At 43.7% G+C, this 23,028-nt stretch overlaps 1 protein-coding gene across 1 annotated transcript in view; it reads right to left on the reverse strand.

Annotated features, from left to right (window-relative positions):
* Wdfy2 (WD repeat and FYVE domain containing 2) overlaps nucleotides 1-23,028 on the reverse strand; it is a 126,508-nt gene that overhangs the window by 68,853 nt on the left and 34,627 nt on the right. The window contains exon 2 of the mRNA XM_052191237.1: nucleotides 4,138-4,205. Coding sequence (XP_052047197.1) covers nucleotides 4,138-4,205 — 68 coding nt within the window. The remainder of the gene's footprint in view (nucleotides 1-4,137; nucleotides 4,206-23,028) is intronic.

A 23,028-nucleotide genomic window follows, 5' to 3' on the forward strand; every position in this document is an offset into this window, starting at 1 on the left:
CTTATTTTCTAAGGTGGAACTGGATCTTGAGGTAGATTGGTACTGATCTTCCTGAGGAACTGCCACATTGATTTCCATAGTGGCTGCACAAATTTGCACTCCCACCAGCAATGGAGGATGTTCCCCTTAGTCTACATCCTCGTCAGCATGAGCTGTCACTTGTTTTATTGGTCCTAGCTATTATGGCAGGTATAAAATGAAATCTTAAAGTCATTTTGATTTGCATTTCCCTGATGGCTAAGGATGTTAAACATTTCTTCAAGTACTTTTCGGCCATTTGAGTTTCCTGTATTGAGAATCCACTGTTTAGATTTGTACCCAATTTTTAATTGGGTTAATCACTTTCTTGATATGTAGGTTTGGAGTTCTTTATAAATTTTGAATAATTGGTCTCTATCAGATGTGTAGTAGGTGAAATTCTTTTTCTGATCTGTAGGCTGCCACTTGATCTGATTGATGGTGTCCTTTGCAGTACAGAAGCTTCTCAGTTTCATGAGGAACCATTTATTAATTGTTGATCTGGATGCTTACATGGTATTCTGTTCAGAAAATCTTTTCCTGTGCCACCGAGTTTACAGCTATTCCTCACTTTCTCGTCTATCAGGTTCAGTGTATCTGGTTTTATGATGAGGCCTTAGATCCAGTTGAAGTTGAGTTTCATACAGAGTGATAAGTACGGATCTATTTTACATGTATGCATCCAGTTTGACCACTGTTGAAGATGCTATTATTTTTCCCATGTGGTGTTTCTGGCTTCTTTATTAAAAAAAACAAAAAAACAAAACAAAACAAAACAAAAAACAGGCACCCACATCTGTGTGAATTTATGTCTGGATCTTCAATTCCATTCCATAAATCAATGTTTTTGTACCAATACCATGCTGTATGTTTCTATGTGAATATTTGCTGTTAAGTCGATGAAAATCAGGTTATAATCCATAGGACCAAAGATGACCAGTACAGAGTAAGGAACTAGAGGGTCAAGATAGCTCTTATTAGGAAAGGGAGATAGAATAGATAGATATGGGGGAGAAAGGACTGGAACCAGAGAGTCAAATTGGAAGGAGGAGGGAAGGTGGAATGAGGGAGGGAATACAGCAAGAACCAGATAAAATTAAGGACCATTTGAGGGGTAGTATGAAAAGCTTAGACAGTAGATGCTTCCTAAAATATATACAAATATGAAGGCAATCTAAATAAAATTGCCAAATAATGGGGGAGATAGTCCCAACTGGCCATCTTTTGTCACTAAAAGAAGATTCCAGTACAAAGATTGGGTTACACCTAATTCAGTTATTGGCCAAAGGGGTTCCAAGGAAAAATCTCCAAAAATCCCAGGCTATTGGCAAGATAATTAATTACTCTCCATAAACTGACAGCAAGATGGCTAACAGTAATACCTACAGAGCTCACTGAACATGGAGAAGCCAAGCTGGTGCCCACACAGCACCTTCACTCCTATGGTTTAGCATATTTGGTTCAGGAATATATTCGGCATGCTATCCAAAGAAAAACTTAAGACACTAAGCCAGTCACCCACATCTACAATGGTGTCCTGCCTGCAAGATATGCTAGGCAATGGTGGCACAAAGCTTCTGGGAACCAACTAGTATACGATTTGACTTTTAAGGCCCACTCCATGAGATGAAACCCATACCCAACACTGTTTGGGTGACTTAGAATCAGAGACTAGATAGACAGTCCAGGAACAGAGAGTAAAATTAAATACTACTTGTCTTAAAAACAAAATAGTGATAAAATGACTCCTAATGACCCTGTGTTACACTCATGGATCAGTACTACACTTAGTAAAATGACCCCTAATGACCCTGTGTTATACTCAGATCAGTGCCTAACTCAGCATCATCAAGGAAGCTTCCTTCTGCAGCAGATGGGAACAAGTACAGAGACCAACAGCTAGACATTGTGCAGAGAGTGAGAAACCTCTGGGGTCTTCTCAGCCTACTGGGATGCCTCCATCAAATCCCTCCCCTCAAGGCTCAGGGAACTCTGATGAAGAGGAAGCAGGAAAAAAAAATGTAAGAGCCAGAAGGAATGGAAGACAACAAAACAAAACAAAAAAAAACACAAAAAGCACTCAAACAAACAAAAACCCAAGGTCTTCTAAATCAACATGCTCAAAGTTCTTATGAACTCAAAGAGACTAAAGCAGCAGGCACAGCACAGGACCTGTTCCGGTCTGCACCAGGTCCTATATATTATGGTCCCCAGTTTGTTTTTATGGAATTTCTGAGTGTGCAAATGAATGGGTCTCCGATTCTTGTGCCTTTTCTTGGGCTCTTTTCCTTCTGTTTGTCTTGTCCAACTCTGATGTGTTAGTTCTGTTTTATCTTATTCTTATGTATATTATATTTTACACTGCAGCAGGCCCATGTCCAGAAGCAGTAGGCTAACACAATGAACTCCACAAGTTTGGTCTTGTTTTACATATGTGTATTAGAAGCTTTTGGTTTTGTTTTTACATTTAAGGTCTTACTGAGTTTTACTTGTTTATTTTGATTTTCATTGGAGGGGGTTGTTATATTATTTCTTGAATCAGAGAGAGCTTAGAACTGGGTGGGTAGGGAGATAAGGAGGATCCTGGGTGAGTTATGGGAAACACATTCAAAATATATTATATGAAAAAAATTATAAAACATAAATCATTTACTCAGGAACACACAAAATATTACAGTCCTCTTTTGCCAGAGGCATAAACACAATCACCTAGAGCTCAATTTCATTTGGCATAGTTCATATACTTCTGAATCTGGGATGAGACACACACTACAGACAGCCAAAGGTGTATGAGCCCTAACAAACCATAGAGATTTTTCTACAGTGCCAAATCTTTACTTAAGATTTAAACAGAAGCTGGGCATGCTCACACAGGCCTTAATTCCCAGTACCACCCCCACCCAACACACACACACACACACACACACACACACACACACACTCACACAGTGGGGAGATAAGAGATAGGGAAGGCAGAGGCAGATGGAGCTCAAGGGGTTCAAGGCCAAACCAGTTTACATAGCAAGTTCCAGACCAAGGCTACATAGTGAGACTCTATCTTAAAGACAGACAGAAAGGAAGGATAAAAGGAAGGAAGGAAGGAAGGAAGGAAGGAAGGAAGGAAGGAAGGAAGGAAGGAAGGAAGGAAGGAAGGAAGGAAGGAAGGAAGGAAAGAAGGAAAGAAGGAAAGAAGGAAAGAAGGAAAGAAGGAAAGAAGGGAGAAAGGGAGGGAGGGAAGAAGGGAGGGAGGGAGGGAGAGAGAGAGGGAGGGAGGGAGGGAAAGAAAGGATGTTTACTAGAATAAATTTAAACAATTTTACAGAAAAATATATAGAAGAAATCTTATTAATTTTAAAGAATAAAATCTCTAGACTATAATTTCCTAACTTAACAGGCCAGTTACTCACCTGTAGAGGAACTTGTGCTAACAAAACAAACCGAAAAATCCTTTCTCCTTCTCTTCTCCCTCCCCACTCCTCTCTCCTCCCCTTTCTCTTTCAGCTCTATGATCTCCTAGAGTGGAAAATTGGCTGTTGCCCTTGATTCGAGTCCACCAGTGCCCTGATGGCTTATGTCGATGACATCAAGGCTGGAACAACCATTGTACCAATCTGTACAAGGATGAATTCCTCGGGTAAGTCCTGGCAAAATGGAATCCACTTCTAATTAGAATGTCTCAAGCCTCAGCAAATCCTTGAGAACTCAATGCTCAAAGCTCAATATCCTGAATTTTTTTTAAAAGGATTAAAAATAATACAAGGACAAATTTACTTCGTAAGTAATCACCCAACAGAACTTTGAATTGTCTAAGGACAGACTTCAGAATAGCTAAAGCAAAGTTAGAGATAAGACAGGACTGCAGTAACTAGACAGCCGGAGTCATTTCTCCATTCCTCGTATTAGAACTTATCAACAGACAGTCCATTTCCAAACAATTTCCTCACTTTCTAAAGTGAGAGCCTTAGAAAACTAGAAAGTGATTTAATGTGATACTTTCCAGTTTAATAAGATCCCCAACCTTTAGTCTTAGTTACTCAAGAAGAAAATACAGAAAAAGTAAACAGGGAAGGAAGGGCCACTGGGGTAAAGACTTGGGTTCTCAGGAGACCAAATACTTACAAGGCATTGCATGGTAAATGCTTGGCCAGTACTGTCCGCTGTCCCTCTTTAACCAAACACGAACTGTCCTGCAACAGAAGAAAAGGTATACATGAAACATCAGTACTAGTATCACTCAAAGATAGTGATACTCAGAAACCAAATCTTTTAGCGCTGTATATATCCATATACATATATACATATATATGGATATACATATATATGGATACACACACACACAAACACACACACTCACAAAGCATAGGAAAACACTTCATCTGGGAAGCTGTGGTATGTCACAGTGTGTCCCACAGTATATCCCTCTGTCCACATACCTTCACTTGCAAATGTTCACTGCAACGAGTCACTTGTCTGGCTCAAGGTCTCTCAATCCTAGGATACAACCAATATAGGACTCTTCCCCACCATCACATTGCTGTCCTGTGCCTTGGAGACCCCGCAGTCTTGGATCAACAGGACCACTCTACTCCCAACATATCACAACCACTCCCAAATGATAATAGATTTGGGGGTAGGCCAACTCAGAGCCCCAGATCTGGCCTGGGTGGTAGAAGAACTGGTCAGCGTGCTGGCCCTACCTATCCACACCACTAGGGCATGCTCTCCAACACTGTTCTTGTCAGGGCACCCAATGCTGCCATCAGGAGGGGGTGGGGCAGTTCTGCTCTCATGCCCTCGGCGCTGGCTCACCAGCACCGGTGGCTCCAGAGCCAGCTCCACTGTGCTGCCTAGTCAAGGCACAAGGCCTACTCTCCCAAGTGCTGCAACTGGTGGAGAGCTGAGCCAGCTCTCCCACTCTCACCAGTGGGGGGCAGGGCTAGCTCCCCACCCACATCTCATGACCCCAGGCCACTTCTTTTGACTACTATGGATGACAAGGGAGAGTTGGGAGAGGGCCTCACCCTGGCACCCTGGCCACCTCACAGCAAACAAGTGGCAGGGCCAGCTCTCCTATGCTCTCACTTTTGGGGTGTGGGGGGGGGAAACTCTCCTGTGCCCTCTCCACCAGGGCCAGCTCTACTCTACTGCCCAGGCAAGATGCTGGACCCACTGCAGCTGGAGAGGGACAGGACCAGCTCACCCATTCTCAGTTCACCTACTCTCCAGACTGGCACAGGTGGTAAGAAGTAAGAAGGGAAGGATGTCACCCCCACACCCACACCATCTTATGGCAGACAAGTAGTGGGGCCAGCTCTGTCTCCCTCTTAGCCTAAGGACTGATTCACCTGTGTCCTCTGCATCAGGGCCAATCCTACTGTGCTGCCCAGGTGATGAGCAGGGCCCTCTCTCTCCCAAGTGCTGCAGCCCATGAGAGGATGGATGGGTTAGCATACCTTTAATATTTAACAGTCAATACAGGAGTGATATCCTAGAATATTGAGGTAAACACTCTGAAATCAGTCCCTATACCACATCAACTAATGAGTTGGTAAGAACTGTTAAAATCAGTTTCAGACTCTGAGGTCCCCTCAATAATGTTTGCAGCACCTGAAAAAGTGCTGAAGTAGAAAAGAGGGGGCTGGGGGACTTCACTGAATCCCAGCATTCAGTAACTTCCAACATCCAGGCTCCAGCCTGGCACGTAGCCCTGGCAAATGGCTTGTTCCTAAAGCAGCCTGCTGGAGCTAGGGTGGAAACAAGTCCTCTACAAGGTGAAGGCCTGTTCTCATTCACCTGACTGTTCAGGGAGTGGCCAGAACACAGCTGCTCATTAATGCAACCCTTCCAGGGATGAAGGGCTTCCTGAGCAGATTCTTTCAAAAGAAATGACTGGCATAGAAGCATTCCTTTTCCTCACTGGACCCAGATTGTTGGCTGACCTCAGAGCCAGTAGAAAAGAGTTTTCAATGATAAGACATAGGAGATACAGTTCTCATAAGAACCATAAAATAAGCCAGGCAGTGGTAGCGCATGCCTGTAATCTCAGCACTTGGGAGGCAGAGGCAGGTGGATTTCTGAGTTTGAGGCTAGCCTGATCTACAGAGTGAGTTCCAGGAAAGCCAGGGCTATACAGAGAAACCCTGTCTCGAAAACAAACAAACAAATAAACAAACAAAGAATACCCAGAACCACAAAATAAGTAAGACAGTTACATTCCAGAGAACCTGACTTCCAGAATTCTTACCTGTTCTCAACAGTAAACTGTAAAGTACACATGAAACAGAAAGTATGAATCACCTTTGGGGCCTGGAACCAAACTGCGTAATTTCTATGATTCAGGAAGAGGTGCAACCATTGGTCATACCGAGACTGTCAAAAATACGCTTAAAAACTAGAATGACAATGTCAGAGTGGACTGTGAATAGTCCTCATGGCGATTCTATAAGGAAACTGGATTGGAACACTGCAGAACACAGTAACTGAAACAAAACTACTAGAGAATCGAAAGCAACTGGAGAGGCGCCAGGAGGTCTGAGCAGACAGCAGAAGCCTGAAGCTGGGATGACTGGATCCAAATGAGAAGCTGACACTGAAAAGAACAGGCTAAAGCAAAACAAACAACAAAAGGCGGCCTCAGAGACCTGGCCCCCATTGTTTAAGTTAACAACTTACAAATGTGGAGACCTCCAGCAGAAGAAAGGTACAGACAAGTTTTTCAGGAAAAAATAGACAGAAATTCACATTTAGTGAAAGAGAAAGACATCCAAGGAAGACAGACTGCACCAGACCTGACAGACAGACAGAATCAAGCCATCAAATGCCAAGGAGAATCTTACAGGCATGGAGAGGAAAGCAAGTCTACAATAGGGTATCACCAGACAACTCCTCATAGAAGTAGGGGGCATAAAGAGGGGAGGTGCTAAATGAAACAACTATCAACCTTCCCTTGATGACCTTCCCTTCAGAAATGAAGGAAGGTCAAGTAGGGACCACCAGATCAGTCCATCTCCAAACCCTAAGCTCCTATTTGCAATAGATGGTAGTTAACACTGAGACCCAAAGCTGGCCAAAGAACACAGACTGTGGAATGCTCAACCCTAACAGGAACTTAGACACTTCACACACACACACACACACACACACACACACACACACACACACACAAAAGCTCAGGGACCATTGCAGAAAGAGTGTAAGAGTCAGAAGTGGTGGGTGATTACAGGGGAACATCTTCTGGACCCAGCAGAACAGCTGCACTGTGAACTCATGGCCACTGAGACAGCATGTACAAAACCTGGGCCAGACCAAGCCGGACCAAATCCCAGAGTGGGAGGGAAGCTGGGCGCACAATTCTATTCCACTCCTAGCAGTAAAGCAAACAGCCCCAGTACTGGGAAAGGAAGAGACGGTTTTCTAGAAGAGCACATCTGAGAAGCTGACCACGCTCCAGTAGAAGACCACATTATTTGGGCAGCACAAACTGGTCTTAACAGCATTTTGTTTGTTTTGTTCGGTGGGGTGTGGGGTCACAAAGTTCAGCGGGTAGACAAAATGGAGTGAATCTGGGAAGAGGTAGGCGAATGTTGTACAAAACTCTCAAAGAATTAATAAACTTAAAACCTATACTTTCCAAAGCTCTCCCATAAATGAAGGAAAAATTAAGACAAGCACAAGCTAATAAAATGCATCCCTGTATAACTTTCAATTACAGATAAAGCAACTAGACAGAGATCAAGAAGGAAGTTATAGTCCCAAGTCCACAATCTATCAGTGTGATCTACAGGCACACCATCCCTCAATGGTAGGACACACATCTGACATGCACAATATACAACCATTGTCTGGCCACCAAGGAATGAATCTAAAATCTGCAATAGAAGGAACGTGGGAAAGTCACAGTGAGCTGGGGGGGAACTGTGAGGAAAATTAGAAGACAGCGGACGATGAGCTGAGATGAAAGCAAGCACAGGAACCCTAGGTGGGGAAGTCAAAGTGTGGATGGAAACCATGGCATTCAATGTCTATGCCAGACACATAAGCCAATAACCTAAGGATCTGTCTGTGGCACCAGAAAAAGTAAACCTAACACTCATAGAAAAATGAAATAATATAGATCAGAAAAAAATGAAAATAAAACAAAACAACAAAACCCCACCAAACACTAGTAAGAGAGATCAATGAAACCAAGCCAATTTTAATAAAGGTGAAGAAAAGTAGTAAAATTTTAAACTAAAGAAATTCATTAAGCTAAGAAAAAACTGAAAGGCAACTGAATTAAATTGGAAATGAAAAGTGGGGTTACTACAGAAATTGTAACTTCTGTATGCTTGCAAATGAGGTAATCTCTGAGACATACCAGCTGTAGGGCAGACTGCAGAGGCCATGGAATCATTGCCCATGGGAGAGAGAAGCTACAACAAAAACCTCAAAGTAAAGAAAGACATAAGACCAAAGTGGCTTCGCTGACCAGGTCAACCAAATAGCTAAGAAAACTGACAAGGATTCTACTCAAATTTCCAGAAAGAAGAGAGAATACCTCATCACAAACTCTAGTGCCTGGCTTCATGTTACCAAAGCCAAGCAAATATTCTAAAAAATCTGGTTTGGCCGGGCAGTAGTGGCGCATGCCTTTAATCCCAGCACTTGGGAGGCAGAAGCAGGCGGATTTCTGAGTTCGAGGCCAGCCTGGTCTACAGAGTGAGTTACGGAACAGCCAGGGCTACCCAGAGAAAACCAGTCTCAAAAAAAAAAAAAAAAAGAAGAAGAAAATCTCAAGTCATATTTATCATGAATACAGGTACCAAGTTTCTCAACAAAACACTGGCACATTAAACTCAACAGCACAGCCAAAGGACTATGTCATGACCACATGGGACTTATTCCATTTACAGTAAGAAAATCAAGACATGCAGCAGTTCATCAGTAAAATAAGAAAAGCATCCACCATCATCCAACTCGGTGGCTCTCAGCCTTCCTAGTTGCATCCGTTTAACACAAAGAGTTCCACATGTTGTGGTGACCCCCAACTATCAAATTATTTTCATTGCTACTTCATAATTGTAATTTTGCTACTGTTATGAATCTGAATCCTTCACAATCATGGTGAGTCTTTTTGTTAAACTTCCTCTTTGTAAATGTCTGTACAGACCACAGGTTGAGAATCCTTGATGTAACTAGAATGCATTTGACAAAATTCAGATTTTCACAACCAAGACTACCTACCAGTAGAAGGGGTCTTCCTTAACCTAATGCAGGGCATCCATTAGTTACTTCTGTCTCTACAATCAACTAGTTCAGGAAGCAACTGACTGATGCTTTTATTTCAGTTGGAGGATGCAGTGCACCATAGCAAGGAAGCCACGATGACTGGTCACACGAGCACTGAACAGAAGCAGAGAGAGACAATGCTTGTAATCATCTGGCTTCCTATTCCTGTGCCTTCCATCCAACCCAGAACCCCACGGGAGATGCAATCATTCTCTCACAGAGTGCATCTTCCTCTCCTAAATTACCTCTTGGTAAATGCCCATACAGACACGCCCAGATGTCTTCTAGGTGATTCTAAAGCCAGGCGAGCTGACAATGAAAATGAACCACATAAGGTATTCCTGAAAAATGTACACTAACAACATACACACGGGTAAGGAATGAAAGCTCCCCACCAGCACCCGACCCTTTGAACCACTGCTGGCACAACTTGAATAATTAGTCAAATAAATAAAAGGTGTGATGACGAATCTTAATTGTCAAGTTGACTGGCAGTCCTGCATGGGCTCGGCCTCACACTGAATAAAAAGGAGAAAACAAGTAGAGCACTGCATTCACCTTTGTCTCCTAGCTGCAGACACAAGCCCCTGCCTCCATGACTTCACACCTTGAGAGACTGTATCACAGCCAACTGTAAGCTAAAACAGCCCCCCCCCCTACACTGCTGCTTGTCAAGTATAAACTCACAGCCAACAAGAAACATAATGAGTAAAGGCATCCACATTGGAAAAGGAGTACTCTGTTACCTGCTCGCACATGTGTGTATACACACACACACACACATGCACAAAACACTTCCCTGTGCATGTCTATGTAGTCTACTAAAGCTAAAAGTTAAAGTAAGCACGGTTGCAAGGTTCAAGATCAGAAAACGGCTTGTTTCTAAAAACATAAATATTTCTAACGAAATGTCTGTTCCCCAACAGCTTAACTTTCAATCCTCAGGAAAGCCCTCACACAGTCCTCTCTCCACTAAATGCTGCCTTCTTGAGACTACTTTGTATTGGCATGGGGGGACAGGGGGGAAGGGAGGTGCATCCCAGAGTGCAATTTGGATGAGTAGAAATTCCCTGAGCAAAATTCCACTGTAAAAAGCTTATAGGATTTAATTTTTCTGGAAATCATATTTTTAAAAACAATGTAAAGTAAACAAAAAGTTTTTAACAGTAAATACAAACCTTTTTCTTTGAAAATATTTTTCAGAAGACTATCAACTAGGGCCAGGGATATAGATCCTGTACTTGCATGGGCAATGTGCAAAGCCCTGGGTAGTTACCCAGCATCAAGATATGAAAGGGTAAGGAAGGGAAGCAAAGGCAAAGGATAGGGAGGGCCAGCCATGGTCATTGATGCCTTCAATCTCAGCACTCAGAGGTAGAAACAGAGGGATCTCTGGTGAGTTTTCTGTGAGCTTAATCTACCCAAGAAAGTGGCTTTGTCTTTTTGGATTTTTTTTTTTTTGACCAAACAAACAAACAAAATCCATAGGCCCTAGCTTTGTTTTTTTTTTTTTAACAGGGATTCTTGCATAGGACGCAGGTTCAACTCCCAGCATCCACATGATAGCTTACAATCATTTGTAACTCTGTTCTAGGGACTCTGACACCCTCTCTTCTGTCAGCTACACACATTGTATGCAGGCGAGATACCCATGCACATAAAATAAATGGGCGGGGCAGGAGATGAAGGAAGAGAAGCAAAGAAGAAAGGAAAATAACTCTAGCTCAGAGATAAACTTAAGCCAGCTGAGGTCAGTGTGCTGGGGAGGGAAACAGCGTCCCTGCTGAAGGCCCGGCCCTCTTTGCAGGGTGGGGAGAAGCTGTCCACAGCCCCAGGGATAGGTGGCAAGTGACAGAACAATGGTAAATGAGGTAAGGACTAAAGACTATGGCAGCACGTGCAGGACTGCGTAACATGGAGGACTGCGTAACGTGGAGGACTGCATACAAAGCCCAACTTAGGCAGACAGGGTGGAGAGGCAACGGGAGCGTGCCGCTGACAGGGAGCAGACAGACAGCCGGGGCATCTGTCCTAGAGAGCAGCAGCTATGTGTGAAAGACCAGCGAAAGGCCACAGAGAGCTGCAGAGGCTGCTTAGAAAGGCAAAATCTCAAATGTTTGTTTGTGGGACGCCAGGGAAAGTCCTGGTTACCCTACAGCAACTGGTTTGCTGTCTCCTCAAAGGAATAAGGGGTAATTTATCCTGAGCCAATTATGAGAGGCCACAATCTGTGAACAGGAATTTGGGTTATACCAAATAGCATGTTCTACACTGTTAGTAAATACTTGAGCTTTTATTAGTTACTGGGCAAACAAAGCCATAAGCCAGGCCAAACACAATTCACTGACAGGAACCACACGCTGATGACATCCTTAGCTTACTAGAGGAAGCTAATGCTCTGCTAAAGATGCTTAAAGAGGAAAGGGGGAGACAATGAAAAGAGATGGCAAAATAATTATATACATGTATGAAAATGATACAATGATGCCTATTATGTGTAATTAGTATATGCTAGTGAAAACATAACAAAAAATAATATGTGTCAAAGGTTTAAGAGATAATGAAAAGGATACCAGGCCAGACACAGAAGTGGGCAGTAAAAGACTTTCAAAGACACGTAAAAGCGGTCCCCAGGTAACTGGCTCTGGATCTGCAATATTCTAACCATCCAGTCACAACATTTATCAATGACTCAAGTACAAAGACAAACCCTGCTTTCTCTCTACCCGCCTCCCTACCTCCAGAAACTTCAACTTATACCAGGCAAAAAAAAGGGGGGGATAACTTGAAGGGGGTTGCTGAGTGGCAAAACACTGTCTAACATGTACAATCTATCTCCAGACCCTCAGTGAAGGTTAATAACCTAACACAAGGAACCTGAGATAGCAGAGAAACTCTGGACTCAACACAGGGATTAAGATCACCTGCCTGAGAAGAAAGCCGACATACAGGACCTCTGCTGAACTCTTTCAGCCTTGTACTTATAATGGACACATCCACTGATAAAACTTTCCTCCCAAAAGTTCCCCATTCTGTCCTATAAAGCCACAAACCCCTGCACTTGAGCCATAGACCCCACTACCACGGAGAGACTGGTATTCTTCAACTGTTCTGCTTCTGCTGAGATTGGTTTATTCTTCCTTTTATTTCCATGTTGCCTTGATCAATCCCAGTCTAACAGAGCAAGAGCGTGAGTAAGAGGGGTAGGGAGAGAGCAAGCCAAGGGTCTGAAACCACAAGGATGGAGTTTCAGCAGCTGGGAAGTGTTTTATCAGGCTTGGGTGCTGGCTGCTTGTGGGTATCTGCGAACAGTGCAGCCTTTCATTGGTAAGTGATGTTTCTATGGAAGGCGATGTTTACCTTGGACAGTTCCATCTGGGCAGGACTGGCCTACCTGGTGTTCATTGTAAGGTGTGAGCTGGGCTGACCAGTGTGGAGATCAGTAAGCAAGAAGAGATGCTGCTGTGCGGCCCCCTGGATAGCACCAACAATAGCCAAGGCGTGTGGAAGAAAACCACAGGCTAGGTCACTGAAGAGCAAAAGAACTGCTCTTTAGAGACAGAATGTGCCCTGATTTGAGATCTAGAAAGTCAAGGCACTGTCAACAACATGCTTAAGAACTACGCCAAATTCACAATGAGCACACAATGAAATACTATCCTCAAAGCTCATTTTTTTTCTGAGAAGAAGGAGGGCTAGGGGTGTCAACAAACATTGTATCACAGGTTGCTAAGCTACTGGGGAAAAAATGGTCTATCCATGTTGAAATCTAGGCTTTAAAAATGTGCCTGAGAATGAAGCAACCTTCATTAGTTACCATGGCAACGAGCCTCATTTCCCTGAGGACAATTGTTTTTGTATCACTGAAGTAACTTGGGGTGAGGGGTAGAAAACAAATTCCATTGTGTGTGGTAGATCTGGATTTCCAGGGAATGCCTCTCCAATAGCTTAGTCACTGCAGCAGCAATGCGCGGGCCAACAACCTCCCCCTAGCCATCTGCTAATAGGAAAAGTTTGAGCAGTGGGATGCCAGTCAATGTCTTTTGGTAGTTTTTACAGCAATTTGTTTAAAGGATACAAAATGTTCCAAATGGAAAGGACAACTACAGAGATTCTGAGAAAGTGTAGGTGAAAGATTAACTTAAAAAAATAAAGCACTCTTTGCTTACTAGATTCTGATCATCGTGTCATTCCTAATAGCACATTCAACTCACACAGCAAATAAACTCAATCCCGATCTTCTGTCAATGCCCAATATATTTTTGGTGCCCAGAAGCTTCCAGTGCATAAAGGCAGTTCAAGTTAGGTGCAACTCCGTCCCTGGTCCCTTCTGCTACACAGGTCAATTCCTCCAATCAAGGACCCTACTATAAAAGACTGACACAGCTTTGCTGACTCACAGACATGGTAATGTTCTCAGATGCAGCAACTCTCACGGGCCCCATCTGTTGGTGGCTGAAGAAAACGTGTAGTGTGCTATAGCCCAGCTCCTGGGCTTCAGTGGAATTACTGCCCAACAAACATTATCAGCCTTTGAAGTCACACAGGAGCCAGTGAGGTGTACACAATCTCCCTAGGCATTTCAACCACCTGAGGCATTTCTCTCCTACTCAGAAGTAAAAAGGTTCTGGGAGAACCTTAACAGTCTACATCAGTTACAAAAATCACAAGCAAGTGGCACAACTGTCAGCTTTGAAAGTACTTTTAAATGGATAAAATAGATCTTAAAAATAAAGATGAAGGGACCCATATGACAAGTGCACACACAGAGGAAGACAACAACTGCACTATCAACTTTCAGTGCTCGTGCAATGAGGTCACGGGGTTAGGGTTCCTACAGAAAGCACCATGACAGGAGTAGGAATAAACCCTCGGCCTAGCTCTGCTAACTAGACCACTGTGAGCATGCCCAGTACTTCTGAGCTTCCCTACCACCCTGTCTAAAAACTGGAATAGCGCTGTGGACAAGTAGATACGGACTAGGACTTTTTCTAGCCCCAGTTTTTGGACAATATCGTAAGTAGATTTATTTTTTTTCTGTTTCTATTATGTGCCGTTTTAATGTGAGCGAGGACCAGAACACAGAAGCAGGTTTTCTGGCCAGAGTGCTGGCTATCAGTCAGGGCCCTGGAGGAAGTCCCGTGGGCTTTACTGAGTAGCTGTGGTAGTAAGCAGTAGCCCTGTCTGCAAGCCATGTCCTTTTGCTGCGGTCTTATGTAGTCTGTTCCCTCAAGCTGTGGTCTGATTAGTTGTGGCTGTGTCCTACACTGCTTTGGGCTTCTGGCTTCCTGGATACCCTCCTGCTTGTGGTGTTTCTGCTTATTACTTCTCTTTAGATGAACCCCCCATTTGAAGCCTTTGGGGCTCCTCAGGCAAAATGAAGCTCCAGGATCACCCTGTACCCTGCGCAAATCTCTGTGAGGACACACGGTATCAGCTGTCAGCACTAATCAGCAAGGCTGTCACTCAGGAAACAAGGAGTCCTCTGACAACTTTGCAATTTTTTCTTGAGTATTTTTATAATTAATTCTTAAAAATACGTCTGGATTTACATGTTGTAATACTGACATTTTATCACATACAGTAACACAGGAGACCTGCTTTCAAAAGGTTAAGTGAATATATAAAAGGAAAACAAAACCAAAAAATAAAGAGGAAATAAACAGATTTTAAAACAGTGAGGAGCAGGAGTGCTGTGACAGAGGCCGGCAGAGTCCCGGTTGTTAGCCGTGTCATTTGTCCTCGCAGGGGTCCCACAGCAAAAGAAAGAGTGGAAACCTGGCCCTAAGCGATTCACTTGTGCTTCTCAGCAATGCCCAGAGGGAAAGCTCTGGACGGCCCTGGAGGAATGGTCTCTGTTTAAATACTGTGCCTGGCTCCACAGTCAGGGGAACGGTCTGTTTCATCAGACCAGTATGTTCCTGTTACCCGTGACAGTGGCAGGCATGGGATGAAGGCTCCGGAGCAGCTTCATGAAACATTGAGCAGTAAGAGAAGCGACTCAGAATGTCCTGGCCGTCAGTGGCCCAGATCTGCAAGTGGAGCCAACTGCTCTCAGATTCTTTCCGTTGATGAAAATGTTCTGGAAGGAAATGGTACTGCTGGATTTACAATGCTGGTTTTCTATGTAAAGTCACCTAAAACATAAGCATACACAGGTGGGTATGTGTCGCAAAAAATAAAAACAAATAAGCAAATGGCACACAGCTGCAATCCCTGCTCTCAGGAGGTAGAGGCAGGAGGATCACTGTTAGTCCAGAGCCAGCTTGGTCTATGTACGAAACTGCAGTCCAGCTAGAGAAATCCTGGGCTGGGCAGTGGTGGTGCACGCCTTAAATCCCAGCATTTGGGAGGCAGAGGCAGGCGGATTTCTGAGTTTGAGGCCAGCCTGGTCTACAGAGTGAGTTCCAGGACACCCAAGACTACACAGAGAAACCCTGTCTCGAAAAATAAAATAAATAAAAAATAAAAAGATAGAAAAAGAAATTCTGTCTTAAAAAAAAATCTAAATAAATACAACTCAGAGGAATAACTACCTTCCTAAAATTGCTATCTTCATACAGTTGCCAATAACACAGCATTCAGAATACAACTGCAAGTCAAGTGGCCCAAAGCCATCCTGGCCGAGAGTGGATAACAGAACCCACTTGACCGCTCCGGAGCAGGGCAGCATTAAAATATAACTGAAACATGGGCTGAAAAAAATCAGACGTTATACCCTAAGAAAGAAGGAACAAAAAGAGTTTCTGAACCATGGTTGATCATGACAGGGGATGTTTCCAAATGCTGACTCTGACAGTAGTAACAACTGAGGTCAGGAAGGAAGAAGGAATTGTTCTAACCTACAAGCTTACTGTATGTAACAGGTTTAGTAACCCGTATTTTAAAAACAAGAAAACACAGTCAACACAAAACAAACACAAAGTCAAATCACTCTTCCAAGAGAGAAATATTTGGAAAGCTCAGTGAGTTGAAGCAACGTGACAGAGGAAGACCTGTCAGAAGTCATCAATACCAGGAAAGGAGGAGTGTGTGCCTAAAAACCAAAACCAAACAAACCATCCAACCCTGCCAACATGTTCATGAGTGAGCAACTACAGAACCCAAACCCAAAGCAATAGAAAGGTTTTTAATAATTTACCTCCGAGTTTTAGCCCTAAGAGCGCCTGTTAGACTGAAGGCCCCCGGTACCCACTTAACCTAAGGCACGCTGGTTTGAATACAGAAGTAAAAGGAAAGTTTCTGGTCAGTATGCTTAGATGGAGGTCTCAAGGATGATCATGAAGTGTGCTGGTGAGGGATAATCAAGGGTGGCCTTGAAGTGTGCTGGTAAACGACAATAAATCCCACCCTGTGAAAAGCTGCCGGAAAGGAAACCTGTAAAACGAGATTTCTTTAAAAAGAGGCGATCAGTGCAAAATCTAATTGCATCATCTAAAAAATGTCTCCAGTGTCCTACCTCATACTGTCCTCAGGCAACACAGGAACAAAAGCAAATCCAGGCTTACTGAAACACTCAATTTCACAGAAGCCCCCAAGAATTTCTCCAGATAAAAGGAACCTATACAAAGTGAACGAGTTACAACTAACAGCTGGTGACATTAAATGGGTACTGATGATGGCACTATTGGGTTCTGCATGTTTGAGATTGTTCACAATAAATTGCTTCTAGATTATCTGAGCTCTTGATTCTTCTCAACAACTATATAACTGTATAAACACCCTCTTCTGGGAGTACAGAGATTATAAATAGGAAAACTGTAGTGGACATTAATTGGAGTGGTACTAAGCACTTGCCATCCACTTAGCATTTCGAGATGGTATGATATCCTTTGTTGATATTAATAAGTAGTTCACAGATAAATATATCTTCTACTCTTAGATAACAGATTCTGTGTTTCTATCAAATGACAAATCTTACATGGGTTATATTTTTTAAACTCTGACTCGTTAGTGCTTATTATCTAATAGAGGTACCCAAATGTTAAGAAATTTGTACATAGTACCAAATCCTCTCATCAGAAAAGAAAATTTTAAGTTCTCAGAGACAACAAAACTTCTGAATATACTTCTCAGACAGCAGAGAAGAGCAGAGTACCACGGTCACAGGCTTCCTGGATGCAGAGAGCACTGCAACTGTATGTCTACAGCGCTGTCCAAATTCCTGAGAAAAAGGACTTCTCCCAACTGCAAAACACTATGTGACATGAAATAATCCAAGGCTCCACATTACATAATCTAATCACTTTGAACATGTGTGTGCTTTCTTTGAAGACAGAGAGAGGCACTGAGTTTCTTTTTTTTTTGCTTTGTTTTGTTTTTCGAGACAGGGTTTCTCTGTGTAGCCCTGGCAGTCCTGGAACTCAGTCTATAGGCCAGGCTGGCCTTGAACTTCGAAATCCACTTGTCTCTGCCTCCCAAGTGCTGGGATTAAAGGCATGCGCCACCACTGCCTGGCACTCTCTGGGTTTCTGGTGGAGTCACTCAAGCCCCTAGATTAGGAAGTAACTGGAACAGGCTGGGGGTGGGGGGAGGATGACTTAGCAGAGAACAGAACTTACTGCTGCTTAATCCTGAGGCCAGGAGCTCAGATCTAGTACCCATGTCACATGACTCACAAAAACCTGTTAACTCCAACCCCTAGGGTCTGCCTCTAGGAGCATGTGAACAAATTTATTAGGTAAATATATCTTAGAGTAACTAAAACTAGTATTTCTGACAAATTTAATACAAAACTGATGTTCTGTACAAAGGAAGCATAAACCAGGAAATTCAATGCCCATAGATGACACTACAGCTCTACCTCTAGTCAAGTGAACACAAAAGTGGCCCTGCCCTGCCCTCCATGGTGATGCTCGATATGAAGTCATGAGTTTGAATGAATGAATGGTTGAAACAACAAACAAAACTCTTGGTCTGCTGAAAAGCTATAGCGAAAAGACACAGTATGGCACGCCTTTAATCTCAGCACTCTGGAGGCTGAAGCAGGAAGATCTCTGAGTTCAAGGCCAGCCTCCTCAACACAGTTCCAGGATAGCCAGGGCTACTCAGTGAGACCATTTCTCAAAAGAAGGGGGGTAAGGTAGAGATAAAAAGGAGGGAAGGAAGACAGAGAGATAGACCAAAGCCTAGAGATAACCTCTCCCCACACCGTCCTGCTGTGGATTTTTAAACTAATGTATATTCATAAATGTTAACAATCTCAGAGTTAAGTCACCTTAGCTTTCCTTCACACTGTACCTTTCCTGCAACTGCCACAGTTATTCCTCACTGGTCCCCGATGTGTCAAATGCATGGTACAAATAAACAGAGATGGACCTACGACAGTAAAATGCCTCTATCTGTTGGCTGGAGAAATAATTATCAGCAGAAAGAATTGATCACTTCTTTATCTCCTTGGTTTCAAGTTCTACTTATTGAAAAGCACAGAAATAAACTAACTAAATGTACCAAGAAGCTGAAGAAACAGAGCCTTCATTTATTAGTGAATCTATGCTTCTTGGGGTGCTGATGGGGAGCAAAGAAACGGCTACAACTTAATTTCCTAAAACTCTCAAGAATTCACTAAACTGCAAAAAGGTTTGAATGCCTGAGACTCTGAGTGAACGTTGAGAAGCCACGCGGTCCCGTGGTACTCGGGGCCACTGTATAATGTGGGCTTGCTGGGACATTGCTGCTCTGTGTAATAGGCACAGGTATGGAGGGAGAGAAGCCTGTGGAGATCAACGTGTGAGCAGCCTAGCAGTCCCAGCACTATTGTTAGCCAGCACTGCCCCAGGGCGTGATGTATGTAAAACAATGAATGAAATCTACATCTTTTGAGTCACACAGCATAGCCTTTCTTGAATGGGTACTTAGGCTGTGAAGATGGATTAGCTCTCTGATAACACGTTAATGACTTTCTCTTCATCTTGAAAGACTATACCGCACAGAAGCTCAATCACTCTAGTTATTTCAATCCATTGATAAGTTTTGACTTGCATTTACCCAAGCATATTAAATTAACCAAAAATTAAAGTCAGAGAATAATTTAAATAATAGCAGTCTCTACCATTCAGTAAATTACTAACGTGTTAATTCTGCCTCCACCCTTAATCTGAGATCAGTCCTGTCTGCTAGCTTCACTGCCTTATTTTTCACTCGTTGCTATCTGTGAGATACTCCTAGCTAGACTCCTAGCTCTTATTTTTCCCCTCTCTGATCCTCTGCAACAAGCCACTAAGATAAACAATTAGGTTATGACAACAGTCATTCACTCTTCACAGGGTCAAGCACAGTTCCAGCATCTCTCCAGTCGTCTGCTCCTGCCCTGCACAGCCAGCCCCCAACAGCCCTGCACTCTGCCACACTGCCCTAGTTCTCTACTCAGCAAGTGTCAGTTTTTAGTGTCATACATGGGGAAGAGCAATAACAAAAACAGCCAACAGGGTAAGTTACACAGAATGCCACCAGCATTTTATTTGCCAAATAAAAAATATTTCAAATAAGAACAACTTATAATTTGTTAGTACTTTCATTTTATTATTTTAAACAGCTATGAAAATTATACTAACTAAATTTTTAAAATGAAAAACCTTGATTGCATTGTTGTGTGTGTGTGTGTGTGTGTCCCCACACACTTGAAAACCTGCATAAACTAGTTTCACTAGGTTGCTGCCCTGACTCATCATTCCTCTGGGAATGTGCACACTGGCCTTCTGCTGGAGCACCTCGCCCTCCCCAGCCTCCTCCATCCGCTCAGGCAGTGAATTCAATGCTCAACTTACCATGGGACTTTCCCAACTTAACTCACAGAAAGACGACCTGAGCATCTCAATAAGACATAAATTCTGGTAATGTGGGAGTGCGTACACATGCTGCACCCTTGTGAGCAGTGCTAGCAATCCAACCCAGGTGTGCTGTTGGTACTGAGTACGTATTTGACAGAATTTAGAGATGCTGTGGAAACATGTCTCTAGGTGTGTCTACGGGGGAGAGTCAAGAAAGAATTAACTTAGGAGGAAAGATGCACAGTGACTGTGGGCAGCACCACCCTAAGGATAAGGGTCCTGGACTGCAGTCCTGGATTGTGATGGCCGGCAGTCCCCTCTCACAGGTCCTGGATACGATGGCCAGCAGTTCCCTCTCACAGGTCCTGGATTATGACGGCCGGCAGTCACCCCTCACAGGTCCTGGATTACGATGGCCGACAGTCCCCTCTCACAGGTTCTGGATTACGACGGCCGGCAGTCACCCCTTACAGGTCCTGGATTACGATGGCCGACAGTCCCCTCTCACAGGTCCTGGATTGTGACGGCCGACAGTCCCCTCTCACAGGTCCTGGATTGTGACGGCCGACAGTCCCCTCTCACAGGTCCTGGATTACGACGGCCGGCAGTCCCCTCTCACAGGTCCTGGATTACGATAGCCGGCAGTCACCCCTCACAGGTCCTGGATTGCGATGGCCAGCAGTCCCCTCTCACAGGTCCTGGATTGCGACGGCCGGCAGTCCCCTCTCACAGGTCCTGGATTACGATAGCCGGCAGTCACCCCTCACATGTCCTGGATTATGACGGCCGGCAGTCCCCTCTCACAGGTGGAAATCCAACCTTCCTCCTCTTTTAAAGAATGTGCTTTCTCCACTGAGCTGCTCTTGCTCTTTTTTCCAAAAATGAAATTGACCATGTTTATGTCTCTTTGTGAGCTACAGTCTGTCCTGCACCTGTCTGTCTAGGCTAATGGTTCTCAATCCTCCTAATACTGTGACCCCTTTAACACAGTTCCTCATGTTGTGATGACCCCAACCATGAAATAATTTTCATTGCTACTTTATAGCTGTAATTTTGCTGTTAAAAGTTGTAATATAGCTGGGCGGTGGTGAGGCACGCCTGTAATCCCAGCACTCTGGAAGGCAGAGGCAGGTAGATTTCTGAGTTCAAGGCCAGCCTGGTCTACAGAGTGAGTTCCAGGACAGCCAGGGCTACACAGAGAAACCCTGTCTCGAAAAACACAAAAACAAAAACAAACAAACAAAAAAAGAGTTGTAATGTAAGTATCTGTGGTTTCTAACAGTCTTAGGTGACCATGTGACCGGGTCATGTGACCATACAGGTTGAGAACTGATGCTCAGGGCCAAACTCACACCAGTATTTCAGGGCTGGAGATGCAAGGACAAACATACTCTGCAAATGAAAAGAAGACCTGGACCGGGGCCACCACCTTATCCTCCTCTGCCAGTCGACACAACACAAATACACTTCACAAAGTCTTTTGAATCCTTTCAGATCTTGCTTTCCAAGTTTAAAAAGACCTTCCTTAGCACAAGGCACAAGTACTAGCTGGTTTCTATCTTACCAAAGGAGGCGGTCTTTTAGTATAAAGCGTGTTTATAAGTCAGAGTATGTAAGTATCCACTTCCATAGTTTAAAGAGGACGTTAGTCCATCCAGCCCAGATACAGGAAGAGAATGGAGAGTGGAGATGTGATCAAAGCTGCCACCTCTCCTCTGAGATTAAATATTTGAGATAATCTATTTAAAGGAGGAAAGTCTGACCTGAATACAGTTTCCATCCACGGTTGCTTGGCCCTAAGGCTGTTGGCCACTAGAGGCACCATACACAGTAAGTGGAAGTCTGTGGCAGAGACAACCTGTTCATCTCTTGAGGCCATGTTCATCTCTTTGAGGCCAAGAAGCAAAAAGACAGAATCAAAAAGGCTAGGCCCAGGGAGCCCTTCACTGACTAGTGTTCCTCCTAGATGACACGTCCTAATAGCACCACAGTCTGGCATAGCAGCCACTCCAAAGCAGAGCATGCTACTAGTGAAGACAGTTAAATAACGGACTAGAAAACAAAACAAAGCCAAAGGGTGACAGTGTGCTGAGCAGCTGCCATTTAGGACACAGGGTGCTTCCATCTTTACAGCACTTAATCCTCACAGGATTCCAGGATGGAGATCCCCTTTACATTCTCATTAGAAACAATGTGGAAACAGTAAAGGCAAACTCTTGCACACTGAAAGTTTCTTACCATGTTAATACTGGGAGTGAAACCCAGTTGCCAGGTTTGCTTGCACAAATGAAGCCCTAGGGTTTGAGTCTGATAAAACAATGTGTGGCTTGCAGCACCCTGCCAACATGCCAACACTTGGGAGACAGAGGCAAGAAATCAGAAAATTTAAAGCCATCTCTAGCTTAATAGTGAATTTGAGGTTAGCCTGGGCTACATAAAAAATCTGTTTTAAAAGAACAGAAAGAAATGCTTAGGACCAGAAGTGTTCCATGTTTTATAATGCCTGTGCACATGTAACTGAGGACCATGACTCAAGTCTACAGACAAGCCTCACTATGCTCTCTACAGCCTCAGTGCACCTGCATTTTGGCTGTGACTCACCAAATGAGATCACTGATGGAATTCTCCACTGGTAGACTTTACGTTGGTCCTCAAATGTCCTAAAAGCATTGCCAATTTCAGACTTTGGAGATTCTCAACCTGCACCACAATTGTTTCTGAAGTTGTTTAATACTGAGAAAAGAGAAAATCAGAGCAGTAGGACAAACAGTAAAAACGGAAGCATGCACTATGTTTAGTACTGAGAAGCCACGGTGGGAAAGCTCCTGGGCTTCCTTCCTGGCACCCAGCACCCACACCCTAACCTACGCCTGTAGGTACAGCAGAGAAAGCCCAGGCCACCATGTGGCTGTTACTTGGAGTTGCTGTTCTTCACAGGTTTACAGAGACAACAATGCTCTTTTCCTAAGTCACT

This window comes from Apodemus sylvaticus, chromosome 8 (assembly GCF_947179515.1).
Source record: "Apodemus sylvaticus chromosome 8, mApoSyl1.1, whole genome shotgun sequence".
In the NCBI taxonomy this organism is placed as follows: Eukaryota; Metazoa; Chordata; class Mammalia; order Rodentia; family Muridae; genus Apodemus; species Apodemus sylvaticus.